This window comes from Bison bison, unplaced genomic scaffold, assembly GCF_000754665.1.
Source record: "Bison bison bison isolate TAMUID 2011002044 unplaced genomic scaffold, Bison_UMD1.0 scf7180017864270, whole genome shotgun sequence".
In the NCBI taxonomy this organism is placed as follows: Eukaryota; Metazoa; Chordata; class Mammalia; order Artiodactyla; family Bovidae; genus Bison; species Bison bison.
The window spans coordinates 5,517,674-5,532,965 of record NW_011494842.1 but is presented as its reverse complement, the minus strand read 5'-3'; the positions used below and the strand labels follow the sequence as shown (position 1 = coordinate 5,532,965).

Below are 15,292 nucleotides of genomic sequence, written 5' to 3'. Positions count from 1 at the left end.
GTGCGCAAGGGGGGTCTTTGCCCAAAACGGGAAGCAGGTTTGGATCCGCGGGCCTCGGCCACATCGGCCGGACGCCGTGCGGCCGGCGCCTCCCCACACCCACCCCCGCGCGGCGGGGCTCAACGTTTCCAGGTCACCAACACCAGCATCTCCAGCCTTCGGAGACGTACGGCGGTCAATACGCAGATACTCACCTAACCGGCCGCTGGCTAGGCTCAGCTACCTGCGCAAGCCCCAACACCCCGCCAGCCAGCAAGGGTAAGCCGGGCCTCGGAATGTCCGAGAGCGCCCCCTTGAGGGTGAATGTGCAGCTCCTCCCTCTACCCACCTGGAGAGTGGCACCAATAGGTAAAAGGTTGCTTCTGGTAAGGGGGTGTGGCAACAGCATAGCTTTAATCAAGACCAAGAGTGCTGGGAGCTCTCTAGAATATACCTGTCAACGCAGGGGACACAGACCCCACCCCAGGTCCCGGAATGCCGCATGCCCTAGGGCAACTGAGCCCAGGGACCACCACTTCGGTGCCTACACACTACCGTGCCGCGGAGCCTGTGCTCTGCAATGAACAGCCATGCTCACAACTAAAGAGAAGCCGAGCGCAGCGAGGACACAAAGACCAAGACAAGGTCTGGGCAGCTGAGTGGGGACATCAATCGAGTGTGAAAAATGACCAACAGGGCCCGGTGTGAAAGCATATTCCCTATCAGAGTTTCCAGAAAAACGCAAAGAACCACAAGACGGAAGCCGTTAACTGTATAAACTATTTATTAACACAAAGCCCACACATTATTTCTTCTTGGACACACCCACAGTGCGACCACGGCGGCCTGTGGTCTTGGTGTGCTGGCCTCGGACACGGAGTCTGCAGGGAGAAAAGACAAAGGTTACTCACCATATCAAGCAAATCTGGGAAAAGACGGGGCATGAGAGTCCCCTGGGAGTCTAAGGACAGACAAATGGGCCCCCACTCACCCCCAGAAGTGGCGCAGCCCCCTGTGGGCCCGAATCTTCTTCAGGCGCTCCAGGTCTTCACGGAGTTTGTTGTCTAGACCGTTGGCCAGGACCTACACAGACGGGGGACAGTGAGGGATGGCTGTTCTCCGCCCTGATCTCCTAGGTCCAGTCCCAACTGGACAGCCTGCTTTTCTTTCTGCTCTCCCCTCTCCACACACACCTGGCTGTATTTCCCGTCCTTCACGTCCTTCTGTCTGTTTAAGAACCAGTCTGGGATTTTGTATTGGCGTGGATTCTGCATAATGGTGATCACACGTTCCACCTGGCAGGCAGGACAAGGGTCAGGTCCAGACAGCCCCCATCTCCAGGCAGGCCCAGGCCCAGGCCCAGCCCCAGCCCCGATCCCTGTCCTCACCTCATCCTCGGTGAGCTCCCCGGCCCTCTTGGTGAGGTCGATGTCTGCTTTCCTCAACACCACATGAGCATATCTTCGCCCCACACCCTGAGGAGAGGTTTTAGAGTTGTGTGAGTCTGACCTTTTGGGTTGCTCATGATTCAAAAAGCACACAAAAGTAGGGTCCAAAATAACATACTCTTCCAGATACAAAGCCTAATCATTAAAGGGAAAAAAAGGTTTTGATATCCCCTGAAAGCTGTAGCACCTGAGTGGCACCTTCTGATTTCTACACAGTGGAGACGAAATTGATGCTTCTCAGTCAATGGAGCACCAAAGCAACAAGATCAAGGTTCTCTGAATTAACGGTTGAGTGACAGCATTGTCAGTTGCTCGTGATGTCAAAGGGCCATAGGCCATGATCCTTTGGGCAGGTCACTAAATCCCTGTGATCAAAATAAACACTGAGACCAGTGGCATCCTGTCACCACCAACACTGGTGCTCCTTGCCACCTGAGCTCACGAGCCAAACAGATTTGCAAAGTGAACGACCGTGTGCTGGGTTGAGTAGTGTTCCACCAACTTTCTGTTCATTGGGAGCCTCAAAACATGGCTTTGGTTAGAAATAGTTAAATCCAATGACTGGTATTCTTATAAAAGGAGAGGACACAGACAAGCAAGAAGGCCATGTGATAGGGTGAGACACTAGAGTGATGCAGCTGCCAAGACAAGGAAACCAAGGATGTTTGGCACGGAACTGAGAGATTAAGTTTCGGTTGTTTTAAGTCAACAAATCTGTGTCACAAAGGTCCCAGGAAACTGGATTTCCTCTCTGTAAGAAAGTGACCTGGAGGTCAAATTACCAAATTGATTGAGAGGAGACTAAGATCTAAGTGTCTCTCAAATTTAAATATTTACAGGTGGTATGTCTGAGACTTGCTTTAAAATACAAGTGGGTAGAGAAAGGTAAAGATAAAACAAGATTCTAATTTTTAACTAGATGATACATCGACCGTTGTTCAGTCACCCAGTAGTGTCCAACTCTGCTACCCTGTGGGCGGTAGCACACCAGGCCTCCCTGCCCCCCACCACCTCCCAGAATTTGCCCAACTTCATGTTCACTGCATCGGTGATGCTGTCCAGCCATCTCACCTCTGATACCCTCTTCTTCTGTCCTCAATCTTTCCCAGCATCAGATGACCAAAATACTAGAGCGTCAACATCAGTCCTTCCAGTGAATATTCAGGGTTGACCTCCCTTAAGATTGACTGGTTTGATCTCCCTGCTGTCCAAGGGATTTTCAGGAGTCCCTTGGATGCCTCAATAGGGGGCCAATAATTCTCTCTCTCCTACTTTTTAGCGTTTATGATTTTTGATAAACAGCTTTTCTTTTTTTTAAGTTGCTGTCAAGCTTTTTGAAAGCCCTGTTCAGATACTGGCTTGCCAATTATGAGAACCAATGGGTATCATCCAGTCATTGTGACTAGTTCCAACCATGTTTCCAAACAATCCAGATGACCAGGTATCATCCTGATTTAGAGGAAGGGCAGTCCAACCTTAAGGACTATTCATAGCAGAAGTGCACAAATGGAAAGAAAAGAAGGGATTGTGGCATAAAAAAATCTTGCAGGTGTGTTACCACTTAGTAAATACCCTTTTCTGCTTATGTCACCTTTGATACCTCACCTTTCCCAATTAACTTTGCTCCTTTAATTTTCTGAGGAATCCCTCCTCCTACTTAGCCTCCAGCCCCAGCAACTCCCTTCCAATTTATAAGTATTACTCAACCCCACATTCCAAATCATTAACAAAAGACCAGGTACCTCTAAGCTTTGGCTGTCTCACCAGAGAAGAGCCAGCAAAAGCTGAAACACAGTTAGCAAAACCCCAAGTACCTGTGTATCTCTAGAATAATCTTTCCTAGTGGTAAGCAGGGCATGAGATTCCCTAAGAGAGTCTTATCAACATACTCATTAAGTACTGGAAACTGCTTACAAAATCTGTTTTAAGGTCATCACATATACTTAAGGTAACAAATACCAAACTAGTTAATTTCAAAGAAGCAGGGAGAAAGGGTTTAATAGAAGCATCCTATCAACCACGCTCATCTTTTATTTTCACTATCTGACCTAAGCATTCTAGCAATCTTTAAAAACAGAAGCAACCTCAGAGATACAGCAGGTTCAGTTCCAGACCACACCCAACAACACTGAAATAAAGAGAGCTACATGGTATTTTGGTTTCTCAGCACATGTAGTTACATAATCTATTAAGTGAGCAACTGCCTATACATACCTTAATCAAGACACTTTATTACTATGAAGTACTAACCATCATGTGAACTTTAAGCAAGTCTAAATCTTTTTGCAATAGTAACAAAGGTCACTGATCACAGATAAGGATAACAAATACACCACTGAAAACTTTTAAAGTATTTCATCAAAATGTGACAGACACACCATGTGTGCAAATGTTGAAGAACTGTCTTAAGAGCTACCACAAAAAAACACAGTATCTGCAAAGCTCCACAAAATGAGGTGAGCCTGCACTGAACACTGTATTTTTCACTGACTTACTAGTTTCACAGAAGATGAAACGTACTATTTAAGAATGAAAGCCGTGCTCCTTGAATTAGAGTGAAAAAGTAAACGTGACAAATCTCACCAAGAAAAGCTGATGCTGATTTGCCGTTTTAAACAATCTATAAAATACTTATCATAGTGTCTTCTGGGGATTCTAAGCAACCTTGGCTCCAAGAAGTGTAAACATACTGGCAGAAAACATTCAGTCATTTCCACAATTAAAAAATCTTTTTAAGGATAACATCCCCATCTGGAAGGCTGGGAGTTCATTAGGTTAAGGGAGATATCCAAGCTTGCATTCACTGACATAATAACTATAGGTTTCTTCATACTTGGAATCTCTTGGCATTTCTATTTACCCTTCAAATGGTACAATTATCCAACTTCCCCATTCCCTAGGTGAAATCTCTTGGTTTGACCTGAGAGGACTCTCTGGCTTTTCTCACTTACCTTTTGGGACAAAGGGGGCGAGCGGTTAAGAGAACTAATTGCTCTCTTAATCGTCCTTTTTTTTTACCTAGCAGACAAGACCATCTGGTTGGGACTCCCCTCACTTTGCCTCACTTTCAGCTCAGGTGTTAACAACTCAAGTTTCATCTATAGTCTCTAGTCCTTACCCTGCGTGTGTGTGAGTCGCTCAGTCGTGTCTGATTCTTTAAGACTCCAGGGGCTGTTGCCCCACCAGGCTCCTCTGTCCGTGGAACTGGCAAGAATACTGGAGGAGATTCTCCAGGGGATCTTCCCAACCCCAAGGATCAAACCCTGGTCTCCCGTATTGCAGGCAGATTCTTTACCGTCTGAACCACCAAGGAAGCCATCAGTCCTTACCCTACTTTACCTTAATTGCAGTGATGGCAAAGGCAATTTTCCGCCGCCCATCGATGTTGGTGTTGAGTACTCGCAAGATGTGCTGGAACTTCTCAGGGATTACTAGAGACTGATAGAGATTGAGGGAGAAATTAGAGTGAACTACTATCAAACCGTAACCTCAAACACGAACGCTAAGCTTGTCACACAGGGAGCAGGAAACCCCCGTCAGGTCTTCACGACACAACAAACTCCTGAATCCTGCAGACAGCAGGAACATGAAGTGTTCAGGCTTGAGAAAACGCAACCTCGGGGAAGAAGTGTGTCTCCTACCCGTGCCCCAAGTACACTCTGAGTGGCGGAGACTGAAGTCCCCCCTCATGCCCAAACCGTTCTAGTGCCCGGGGTGGGAGTTCCTCCGGCCCCAGTCCCCAGACTGGATGTCTTTAGTTGTCCTTTTCCAGAAGCGGTATCCGAGGCTCCACCCAGAAAGTTGGAGGCCCCCAAGACAGGACATTTTCAACCCTCTGACAGCAAGACCTTCCCTGCCCCGGTCCCGATGTCGCTAGATCCCCGCAAGGATTGTACTCTTACCATGGCGGCGGCCCTAGCGGCGGCGTGTAGGCCTCCAGTGGAAGAGAAAACGGAAGTGACGTAACAGCCTTATATTGCTACCAGGCGGAACGGGCGGAGCTATCTGAGCAAGGAGCTTCCGGAAACTATGCAAGATTCTGAATCGGGAGGCATGACTTCCGGTCCGGGTTTTCTTTACTGCTCGTACAGGTCTTGTGTGTGCGAGCAACAAAGGTTCCGGATTGAGATTGTGCTTAAGAATTCCACTTGTTTTCACTTGGGTGAAGCGGTTACAGCTGAAAGAGGGAGACTGGAGGCAAACAAATATCTGGGAGCGATTTCGCGCCGTGCAAGACACTCCAGGACCTGTAGTTCCATTCCGGGGAACAGATTCGCCTGACTGACAGCTGCCGGAAGTGAGGCTGCGCGGAATGGCCGCCGCTGCGACCATGGCGGCAGCTGCTCGTGAGCTGGTGTTGCGGGCCGGGGCCTCAGATATGGAGGAGGAGGAGGGCCCGCTGGTGAGAAGCAGGGCTGTTTCTCCTTCAGAGTCTTGTCCAGTCTCCTCACGTCAGGAAAGCCTGGGCTGGGTGTAGGCACAAGGGTGGAACTCGCAGCTGCCAATGATGCTACCCGGCTTGGTTCTCCATACGCCTCCGTGGGATCCGACCTGAACCTGAGCTGGGGTCAGCATGGCCGAGACTTTGGCTCTGGGGCCACAATTTCAGTTAACTTCCAGATGTTTGGGCAGAATAGAGAAGCAAGTCTAGGAACATGGCTTCTGGAACCAGATTGCTTGGGCTTTAATTCAGGCTCTGCCACGTATACTCTGTGTGTCTTCGGGCAAGTTTAACTTGCCTCTCTATGCCCTTGTTTCCACACCTATAAGGTGAAAAAACTAAGACCTACTATCTATGTTGTGGGTTAGGACTGGGTGAATGAATATATGTAAGATGGCACCTGGCAGGTAGGTAAACACTATGTATTAGCTGGTAGTTTTAAATAGGTTGGCGCGCCCCCGAGGGATGGTGATAGAACATTTAAGGTAGCAGCAGTCTGCTGCTGCTGCTGCTAAGTTGCTTCAGTCGTGTCCTACTCTGTGTGGCCCCATGGATGGCAGCCCACCAGGCTCCCCCATCCCTGGGATTCTCCAGGCAAGAACACTGGAGTGGGTTGCCATTTCCTTCTCCAATGCATGAAAGGAAAAGTGAAAGTGAAATGGCTCGGTCATGTCTGACTCTTAGCAGCAGTCTAGAGATCCTAAATTCACCTGCAAGTTCTGTTCTGCCTTCTGCATCTTCTAATTTTTCTGATTTGGTTACCTTCACGCTTCGTCGTTTGCCTGTCTCCTTGTCCCGTTCCTATCCATCAGCCCCGATTAGTAGACTGAGACAATATGGAACTTTTGACATTTTGTGAACTCAGTATTTACCTGTGATTTCCCAGTGAAAGTCCCTCTTCTCCGCTTGAAGGATTGGTGACTACTCCATTATATTTTGTTCTACTTCTCTCTTTCCCATTAACCTGTTCCTCTCCAGGGGAGTGGTCCAGGTCTTCGGGAGCCATTGCAGATTGGAGAGTTGGACATCACCTCTGATGAATTCATCCTGGATGAAGTGGATGGTAAGTGATGGCAGAGGGTGGGGGGTATGTGGTCCTGTAACCTGAGAGGCTGGGCTCTGCAAGTACTAAGGCTGGGACTGGTGTGTGGATGTTCAGTGTGGAGACAGAGCTGTAGAATTAGCTGAACCCTTATGATGAACTTCTATTTGCAGTTCACATTCAGGCAAATCTGGAGGATGAGTTAGTAAAGGAAGCTCTTAAAACGGTGAGGCTTTCCACTATACTAATCTGCCCCTTCCTGAACCCTCCCCTTAAAGGAAAGAAAAAAGTCTTTTGCGCTCCTACTATCACCCTGGTCTTTTTCTCTAGTCCTTTGCTGACTCTGTTCCAGTGTCCCTTCACTGACTTCCTCCTGACCCTCTCACATTTCTGTTCTCCCAGGGTGTGGATCTTCGTCACTATTCAAAGCAGGTTGAGCTGGAGCTACAGCAGATTGAGCAGAAGTCCATTCGGGATTGTATCCTCCAGCAGAGGAGAGGGGTGCTGTTATTAAAACGGGCATTTTGTAGGGGTATGGTGCTGACAGCCCACCCGGGGCCACCGTCTTCTCTCTGAGGTTTCTGTCACCTCAGGGAGAAATTGGAGAGGTCCTGCTGAGGTCTGAGAATCTCCATGTCCACAGTGAGGCCCCTTGACTTGTTGTGAGTCAGATATCCAAGAGAGTGAGAACATAGCATCTTTGCACAATCAGATCACAGCCTGCGATGCTGTCCTTGAGGTTAGTAACCATGCCCTGGGACCCCTCATATCCCAGAGCGCAGATCATGGTCATGGTCTTCAGGATGATTCTTTAGGCCATCTGCCTCAGGCAGGGACAGTTAGAGTCACTTTCAGGATGATCTCAGCAGCCGTTCTTGTTGTTGCTGCCATGACTAACGTTGTTATTTGCCTTTGCTGTACCTTTTTCCTCATCACCCACTACTCTCATAGTTGGATAGGTACTAGAGACTTTACCTAGAAACTTGTCCCCTACCAATCCTATGGCTAATCAGCAGCGCTTCTGCCTTCTCCCAGCGCATGGAGCAGATGTTGGGAGCTTTTCAGAGTGATCTCAGCTCCATCAGCTCTGAGATCCGGACACTGCAGGAACAGTCTGGAGCCATGAACATTCGACTGCGGAACCGGCAGGCTGTCCGGGGGAAACTCGGGGAGCTTGTTGATGGTCTCGTGGTGCCCTCTGCTCTGGTCACGTGAGTCACTAGTTTGAACGGTCCTAATGTCATAGCTAACTCATTGGAAAAGATCCTGCTGCTGGGAAAGGTTGAAGGCAGAAGACAGAGGATGAGATGGTTGGATGGTGTCACAGATTCAATGGATATGAGCTTGGGCAAACTCCAGGAGATAGTGAGGGACAGGGAGGCCTGGCATGGTGCAGTCCATGGGGTTGCAAAGAGTTGGACACGGCTGAGTGACTGAATAACAAAGGACAACAATGTCATAGAAAGTAGATGGGCGGGCGTGACCTACCCTACTTAACCACGTGGGTCTCCTGGCTTCAGGTTATCACACACTTTCCAGAAAATGATGAGCAGTTGACAGCTCTTTTTTACCCTGACTCAGGCTTTAAGGAATAGGAATCATCTGGGGTTGGGCATCGAGAAAGGGTTTAAGGTTGATGTGGGTGATGGAGGTATGTGTGTCCAGGAACAGAATACTTTGTGCACGTGTTCTGACCCTATGATGCAGTGTACAAAGGGAGAGGAGACACACGCTGGATGCCAGGGGTATGGTTTAGAGTCTCGAGGTGTCTGGGTCTCCCTCCTCACCCATCCCACCCCTCCCTGCTCCCCAGGGCAATTTTGGAGGCACCAGTCACAGAGCCCCGGTTCTTGGAGCAGCTGCAGGAGCTGGATGCTAAGGCAGCTGCAGTCCGAGAACAGGAGGCTAGGGGCACAGCGGCCTGTGCAGATGTCCGGGGCGTGCTCGACCGCCTCCGAGTCAAGGTGGGAAGTGGGGGTGGACATACGACTCGAACCAGCCTCCCTTAGACCTCTACCCTGGATTGCCCTGGCAAAGCTCGCTGTAGCCCACCCCCAAGAACTTCTCCTTGCCTTTATGTGGCAGGGCTCATCCTCACATCTCTGGGTTCCTCTGAAAGTCTTAACAGATATCAAAGAGGTGTTCTCTACTCTTGCTCGTCCAACAGTCAACGTTCATTCCTTCCCTCGGTGCTTCCCAGGTAGTGAGAAGGCTACAGCTTCATGCCTTGTGTTTGGTCCCCCACATCTAGGCTGTGACGAAGATCCGAGAGTTCATCCTTCAGAAGATTTATTCCTTCAGAAAGCCAATGACCAACTATCAGATCCCACAGACAGCCTTGCTGAAATACAGGTCGCCACCCAGAGAGTGGGCGGGTGTCCCTGGGGGGCTGGCTGGGAGACTGACTGGTTCTTGGCTCCTCCAGGTTCTTCTATCAGTTCCTGCTGGGCAACGAACGCGCCACTGCGAAGGAAATCAGGGACGAGTACGTGGAGACGCTGAGCAAGATATACCTGTCTTACTACCGCTCCTACCTGGGGCGGCTCATGAAGGTGCAGGTAAGCCCGTGGAAGGAGAGGTGCTCTGGGCGCCTGAGTTGAGAGGAGTGACTGTGTAAAGAGACGTCTTTTTTTCTTGTACATTGGGAAGCAGTGTTCCAGTTCTCTATCCTCTCTTCTCTAGTATGAGGAAGTCGCTGAGAAGGACGACCTAATGGGCGTGGAAGATACAGCCAAGAAAGATATCTTGGAGCTGAGGGGCACTCATGCTGGGCCTGGAGAGGGAAGGGCCTCTGGCTCCAGCCTCCAAGGCCCTGCTGCTTACCTTTTTCTGTGGGACCAAAACTTTGCAAATGAGATCAAGGCGGGGACCTCCCTCCCCAGAAAAATGCACAGATCACCCTTACACTGAGTTTTGTGTATGATGTCAGCGAGCGTAGAGGCTCCCTGGAGCCCATTCACAGATGTCAGGTGAAGTGGGGCCCCAAGACTGGGGAGGAGGGACCCCGAGGCCATGTCTGACTGCTGGGGGCCCCTGGAGGTCCTGGGTCTTTGATCTTCCATCACAGTTGTGATCTGTTTCCCTTGACTCTGGCCTTTCACGATTCTTCTCAAAGCCATCCCTCCGCAGCAGGAACACCATCTTCACCCTGGGGACCCGGGGCTCTGTCATCTCCCCCGCTGAACTGGAAGCTCCCATCCTCGTGCCCCACACTGCCCAGCGCGGGGAACAGAGGGTAGGAGGGAGAGCCAGCCTCAGCCTCAGGGTGGGGCTCTGAGCACAGAGCTCAGGGCAGAGCTTCCCGGCTGCAGGGCCTGGGGGAGTCCCCATCTTCAGTTGCCCCTGCACTCTGCGATGAGAGGAGGGTTGGACCATTGACTCAGGGTGTTACAGAGGGTGATAGGTCATTAGGCAGGTGTGGCGGTAAATGCGGGAGCAGCAACAGCAGGTGGGGGTGGGCTCTTTTCGTGTAGCCCTCCCCCCACCCCGCCCCTGCCCTTCAGTACCTGTTCAGGAAGCCCTTTTGCAACCTGAACGAGGGTTAGATGGGGAGGGTCTTCTGAGCTACTGGTACCCAGTTGAGCTGATGTTCCAGCCATGTCCACAGAGAGCCAGGACTGGGGTCCACCCGTCTGTGTCTCTTCCTGCCTCTCCCACCCATCCTAGTATCCTTTCGAGGCCCTCTTCCGCAGCCAGCACTACGCCCTCCTCGACAACTCCTGCCGTGAATACCTCTTCATCTGTGAGTTCTTCATGGTGTCCGGCCCGGCTGCCCACGATCTGTTCCATGCTGTCATGGGCCGCACCCTCAGCATGACCCAGGTGAGCTCGCTGGCTCCTGGGCTCCTCAACCCTGTCCCCAGTCCTCATCAGCACTGCAGTGAGGCCACGGCCCTGGAGCACTGAAGGCAGGATCCTCTCATTTTAGAATGCATGCGCCTCATTCTCACTGTGTGTGACTCCCCACAAAACCATCAAAGCTTGGGGGTCCCTGAGGCGCCCCTCCTTCTGATTCACACCTAGGCGATAGCACCCAACACTTAGAGGCTCCTAGACCTTGGTTCCCGGCCCTGAATTCTGCTGTGATGGGCTTGTGATCATAGATTAGGTGAGCAAGGCCACAGGACCACGTGAGTGGCTGGTGGACAGGAAAGGAGGTGCGTTTTCCATTTAGATCTCTCCCTGTACCCGCAAGTGTCATGTCCCCCAAGGAGCACTGCATCTGTCCATGGTCACTGGGAATGACAAAGGAAGAGACACTTCCAGTCCTCTGCCTGTTTCTAAATCCTCAACCACAGAAACACCTGGAGTCTTACCTCGTTGACTGTTACGATGCCATCGCTGTTTTCCTCTGCATCCACATCGTCCTCCGGTTCCGCAACATCACAGCCAAGAGGGACGTTCCTGCCCTGGACAGGTCACTGGTCCCATTTGTCTGCCTGGAGGCAGTATTGATGCCTCCACACTCACCTCTCACACCCACTCCTGCCTCCACTGATGGTCACCCCTCGATCAGGTTTCAGCCTCCCCCACCCCACCCGTGACATTCCTTGCCAGATCTCTGATTCTGATCAAGCCCACAGGTACTGGGAACAGGTGCTTGCCTTGTTGTGGCCACGGTTTGAACTAATCCTGGAGATGAACGTCCAAAGTGTCCGCAGCACTGACCCTCAGCGCCTCGGAGGGCTGGACACTCGGCCTCACTATGTGAGCATGGGCAGGGGTGGCGGGGTCTGCTGAAAGGCAGGGCTGGCAGCCCCACTGTGTGGTCACTCGGCCTCGGGGCTGTGTCTCTGGGCCTGACTGGACATGTAGCCACGCTGTGTGGGGGCACCCTGGGAGTGTGGGCTGGGCACTGTGTGGGAGGGCCTGGAGGTGGGGATCGCCCAGAGGCTGGTTGGCCAGCTTCGAGAGAGTCAGGGGTTTTGTCGGTTGAGCCGGGGGGATTGGCGTGAGTTTTTGTCCCTCCTTCTTACTCCAGATCACGCGCCGATACGCAGAATTCTCCTCGGCTCTTGTCAGCATCAATCAGACGATTCCCAACGAACGGACCATGCAGCTGCTGGGCCAGCTCCAGGTGCGGGGTGCGGGAGGGGTCCCCTGCCCCTGGGGCTGAAGCGGGGGAGCCTTGCCTGCTCCTGTCACCCCTCCTTTCGGTCTTTTTTTCAGGTGGAGGTGGAGAATTTTGTCCTCCGGGTGGCAGCTGAGTTCTCCTCGAGGAAGGAGCAGCTTGTGTTTCTGATCAACAACTATGACATGATGCTGGGTGTGCTGATGGTACCGAGGCCCCTGCCCTGTCACCCTCCCCCGAGACCCCAGGTTCCCGCTCTGCCCCCTTTCCTCCACGAGTGCAGAGATCATGTTGGCCTTGTCAAGCGTTTTCTTCTTGGAGTCTGACGTGGTGTCCGGCTCCATACGGTGAATGTGGAAGGACGGGGATATGCCAGCATGAAGGGCAGCTTCTCCCCAAACTTGAGACTCCCCTCTGTCTTTCCTCAGGAGCGGGCGGCGGATGACAGCAAAGAGGTTGAAAGTTTCCAGCAGCTGCTCAACGCGCGGACACAGGTAGGGGTGTGGGGTGAGGGCAGGGACAGTCCTGTGCTGTATTTTGCTGGTGACTTTGGCTGCACTGGCTCTCTGTTGCGGCGCTCTGGCTTCTCTTGCTGCCACACATGGGCCCTAGAGCACAGGGCTCGGTACTTGCGGCTCGAGGGCTTAGTTGCCCCATTGCATGTATAGCCTTAGTACCCCAGCCAGGGGTTGAACCCACGTCCCCTGCATTGGAGGGCGGATTCTTAACCACTAGACCACCAGGGAAGTCACATGTGTGCTGTTTAGGTCAGTGTGTGTGTGTGCGCGCACGCTTACAGTGGCAGCGGGCTCCAGGTACGCAGAATTGAAATTGTGATACAACTCTTGATTCACAACATGCTGTTGTTATCGGTCTGTTTTTTCTTTTTTTTTTGTTTAATGATATAGACATCCACAAAGCTACCACACACCTTGGCAATAACTAACATCAAAGTCTGAGTTCTTCCTCGGCCCCTCTCTCTGTCTCTCACATAGAGGTGCTTATTGACCTAAATGTTGCGTTTATCATGCCCTGGCTATGGGCAATAATAGAGCTATAGGGAATTCCCTGGCAGTCCCGTAGTTGGGACTCTTGGCTTCTACTGCAGGGGATATGGGAAGCTAAGATCCTGCATGCTGTGCAGCACACAACCAAAAAGGAAAGAAAAAAAATTGTATGCCGAAACAGTAACTATTCAGTTTTGGTTCTGAGTGCCGTAGTAACAGGATTGCAGGATTATTTGATGCATAATTTTTCTAGTATTGTCCTGTTATGACATGAGGCTGTAGCTCATTCTTTTTAAAGTCAATTAGTTTAGTTACTTCTATTAATTGTTGGCTGTGTTGGTCTTTGTTGCTGTGCGCGGGCTTTGTCTAGTTGTGGCAAACGGGGCTTCTCTCTTGTTGCGGAGCACGGGCTCCAGGGCGGGTGCGCTCAGTAGTTACGGCTCTCCGGCTTAGTCGTCCCGAGATATGTGGGATCTTCTGGAACTAGGGATCTACTGTTTATTTAGGAGTAATTACCAAGAATAATACTTGAAATTACTAGAAATAATGATCTCATTTTTTTTTTTCCTAATTGTTTGGACTTTATTCTTTTAGAATTTGTCCTTTAAATAGACTGTTAAATACTACCTTTTCAAAAGGAAATTTACTTGTTTGAACTGGTATATGAAGTGCTATTGATTTTTGTATATGGATTATATAGCCAGCCACTTCCTAAATTATTTCTAATAATACTTCTGGAGATGTGTGTTCCTATGTAGGCATCGTCATCTCTGAATTGTGACAGTTTCAGTTCTTCCTATTTTATTCCTATGTCTTTATTCTCTTACTACACGGGCTAGTACCTTGTTTAAAGTTGAATGGTTGAATAGAGGGGTGATAGTGAGAACCCTTACCTTTTCTTAACTTTAAAAGAATATTTATTTATTTATTTGGCTGTGCCGTGTCTTAGTTGTGGCATGCGGGATTATTTTTTTCTTCTTAGTTGTGGCATGTGGGGTCTAGTTCTTTGACCAAGGATGGAACCCAGGCCCCCCTTAGCCACTGGACCACCACGGAAGTCCCTTCCTAACTTTAAAACAAATGCTTTCATCATTTCCCCTTTAAGAGTACTGTTATTGTAGGGTTTGTTTTTTTTTTTGAAATAGATATCCTTTATCAGGTAAAGAAAATTCCTTTCAATCCCTAGTATTCCAGGAGTTATTGTTTTTAAATCATGAATGGGTATTGAATTTTTAATCAGGGATGTGTGCTTTTTCTGCAATTGTTGAGGTAATCATATATTAAATTTTAAAAAATTAGGACTTTGGGATTAACGGATACACAGAACTATATATAAAATAGATAAACAATAAGGATCTACTGTATACTACAGAGAAATATATTTAATACCTCATAATAACCTATAAAAGATAAGAATCTGCAAAAGAATACATATATATGTATACATGTATATTCATTCAATACACATGTACTCACAACATTGTAAATCAACTATACTTCGTTTTTTAAAAAAGTCTATCATGTGGTATCCTACATTTGTAGATTTTGGAATGTTAAGCCATTCTGGATTTGGTCTGATGCATATAGAGTTTTTGCTTCTCTGTGCAGAAATGAGATAGGCTTGTGCTATTCCTTTCTTGTCTTGCCCTTATGTGGTTTTGGCACCAAAGTCATACTGGATTTGTAGAGGCAGGTGGGAAGGAAGGATTTCCTCATTCTTTTTATTCTTAAAGATTTGGGGATTGAAATGATCTCTTCCTATAAAGTATCTTAGAACTTGCCAGCACAAACATCTAGGAAGATTTAAAACTATGAAATTCCCTCTAAATACTGCTTGTATTGAGTTCTGTGGGTTTGAAAATGTAGCATTTTTCTTATTCAGTTCAAAGAACTTTTATATTTCAATTATTCTTTAATCCATGAGGTTTTTTAGAAGTGCTTTAACATTTCCAAAAGTCTTTTTGTTATTAATGTTTAACAGTTGCGTTGTGAATGGAGAATGTGGCCTTTTGGTATTAAAAATCTGAAATTTGAAATCTTTGTAGATTTGCTTCGGCCTAGGACATGATCACGGAGAAGGCAATGGCACCCCACTCCAGTACTCTTGCTTGAAAAATCCCATGGACGGAGGAGCCTGGTAGGCTGCAGTCCATGGGGTCGCTAAGAGTCGGACCCGACTGAGCGACTTCCCTTTCACTTTTCACTTTCATGCATTGGAGAAGGAAATGGCAACCCACTCCAGTGTTCTTGCCTGGAGAATCCCAGGGATGGGGGAGCCTGGTGGGCTGCCGTCTCTGGGGTCGC

General features: G+C 49.3%; 2 protein-coding genes across 3 annotated transcripts in view; one reads left to right on the top strand and one right to left on the bottom strand.

Annotated features, from left to right (window-relative positions):
• Positions 1-745: 745 nt before the first annotated feature.
• On the bottom strand, positions 746-5,414 carry RPS18 (ribosomal protein S18). The gene is made up of 6 exons (XM_010848597.1): positions 5,330-5,414; positions 4,767-4,865; positions 1,368-1,454; positions 1,173-1,274; positions 971-1,062; positions 746-860 (listed from the first exon to the last, which is right to left on the bottom strand). The coding sequence occupies exons 1-6, from the start codon at positions 5,330-5,332 to the stop codon at positions 785-787; spliced, it is 459 nt and encodes a 152-aa protein (XP_010846899.1). The 5' UTR covers positions 5,333-5,414; the 3' UTR covers positions 746-784.
• Positions 5,415-5,505: 91 nt separating this feature from the next.
• VPS52 (vacuolar protein sorting 52 homolog (S. cerevisiae)) overlaps positions 5,506-15,292 on the top strand; it is a 16,624-nt gene continuing 6,837 nt past the window's right edge. The window contains exons 1-17 of one of the 2 annotated variants that reach the window (XM_010848595.1): positions 5,506-5,829; positions 6,847-6,931; positions 7,084-7,136; positions 7,313-7,388; positions 7,582-7,649; positions 7,946-8,121; positions 8,724-8,874; positions 9,162-9,262; positions 9,336-9,468; positions 9,593-9,650; positions 10,012-10,145; positions 10,577-10,732; positions 11,209-11,327; positions 11,494-11,617; positions 11,892-11,987; positions 12,080-12,187; positions 12,410-12,475. In XM_010848595.1, the coding sequence (XP_010846897.1) occupies positions 5,740-5,829; positions 6,847-6,931; positions 7,084-7,136; positions 7,313-7,388; positions 7,582-7,649; positions 7,946-8,121; positions 8,724-8,874; positions 9,162-9,262; positions 9,336-9,468; positions 9,593-9,650; positions 10,012-10,145; positions 10,577-10,732; positions 11,209-11,327; positions 11,494-11,617; positions 11,892-11,987; positions 12,080-12,187; positions 12,410-12,475 (1,794 nt within the window). In that variant the 5' untranslated portion in view covers positions 5,506-5,739. Of the gene's footprint in view, positions 5,830-6,846; positions 6,932-7,083; positions 7,137-7,312; positions 7,389-7,577; positions 7,650-7,945; positions 8,122-8,723; positions 8,875-9,161; positions 9,263-9,335; positions 9,469-9,592; positions 9,651-10,011; positions 10,146-10,576; positions 10,733-11,208; positions 11,328-11,493; positions 11,618-11,891; positions 11,988-12,079; positions 12,188-12,409; positions 12,476-15,292 lie in introns of both variants that reach the window. The other variant, XM_010848596.1, reaches the window with a different exon arrangement.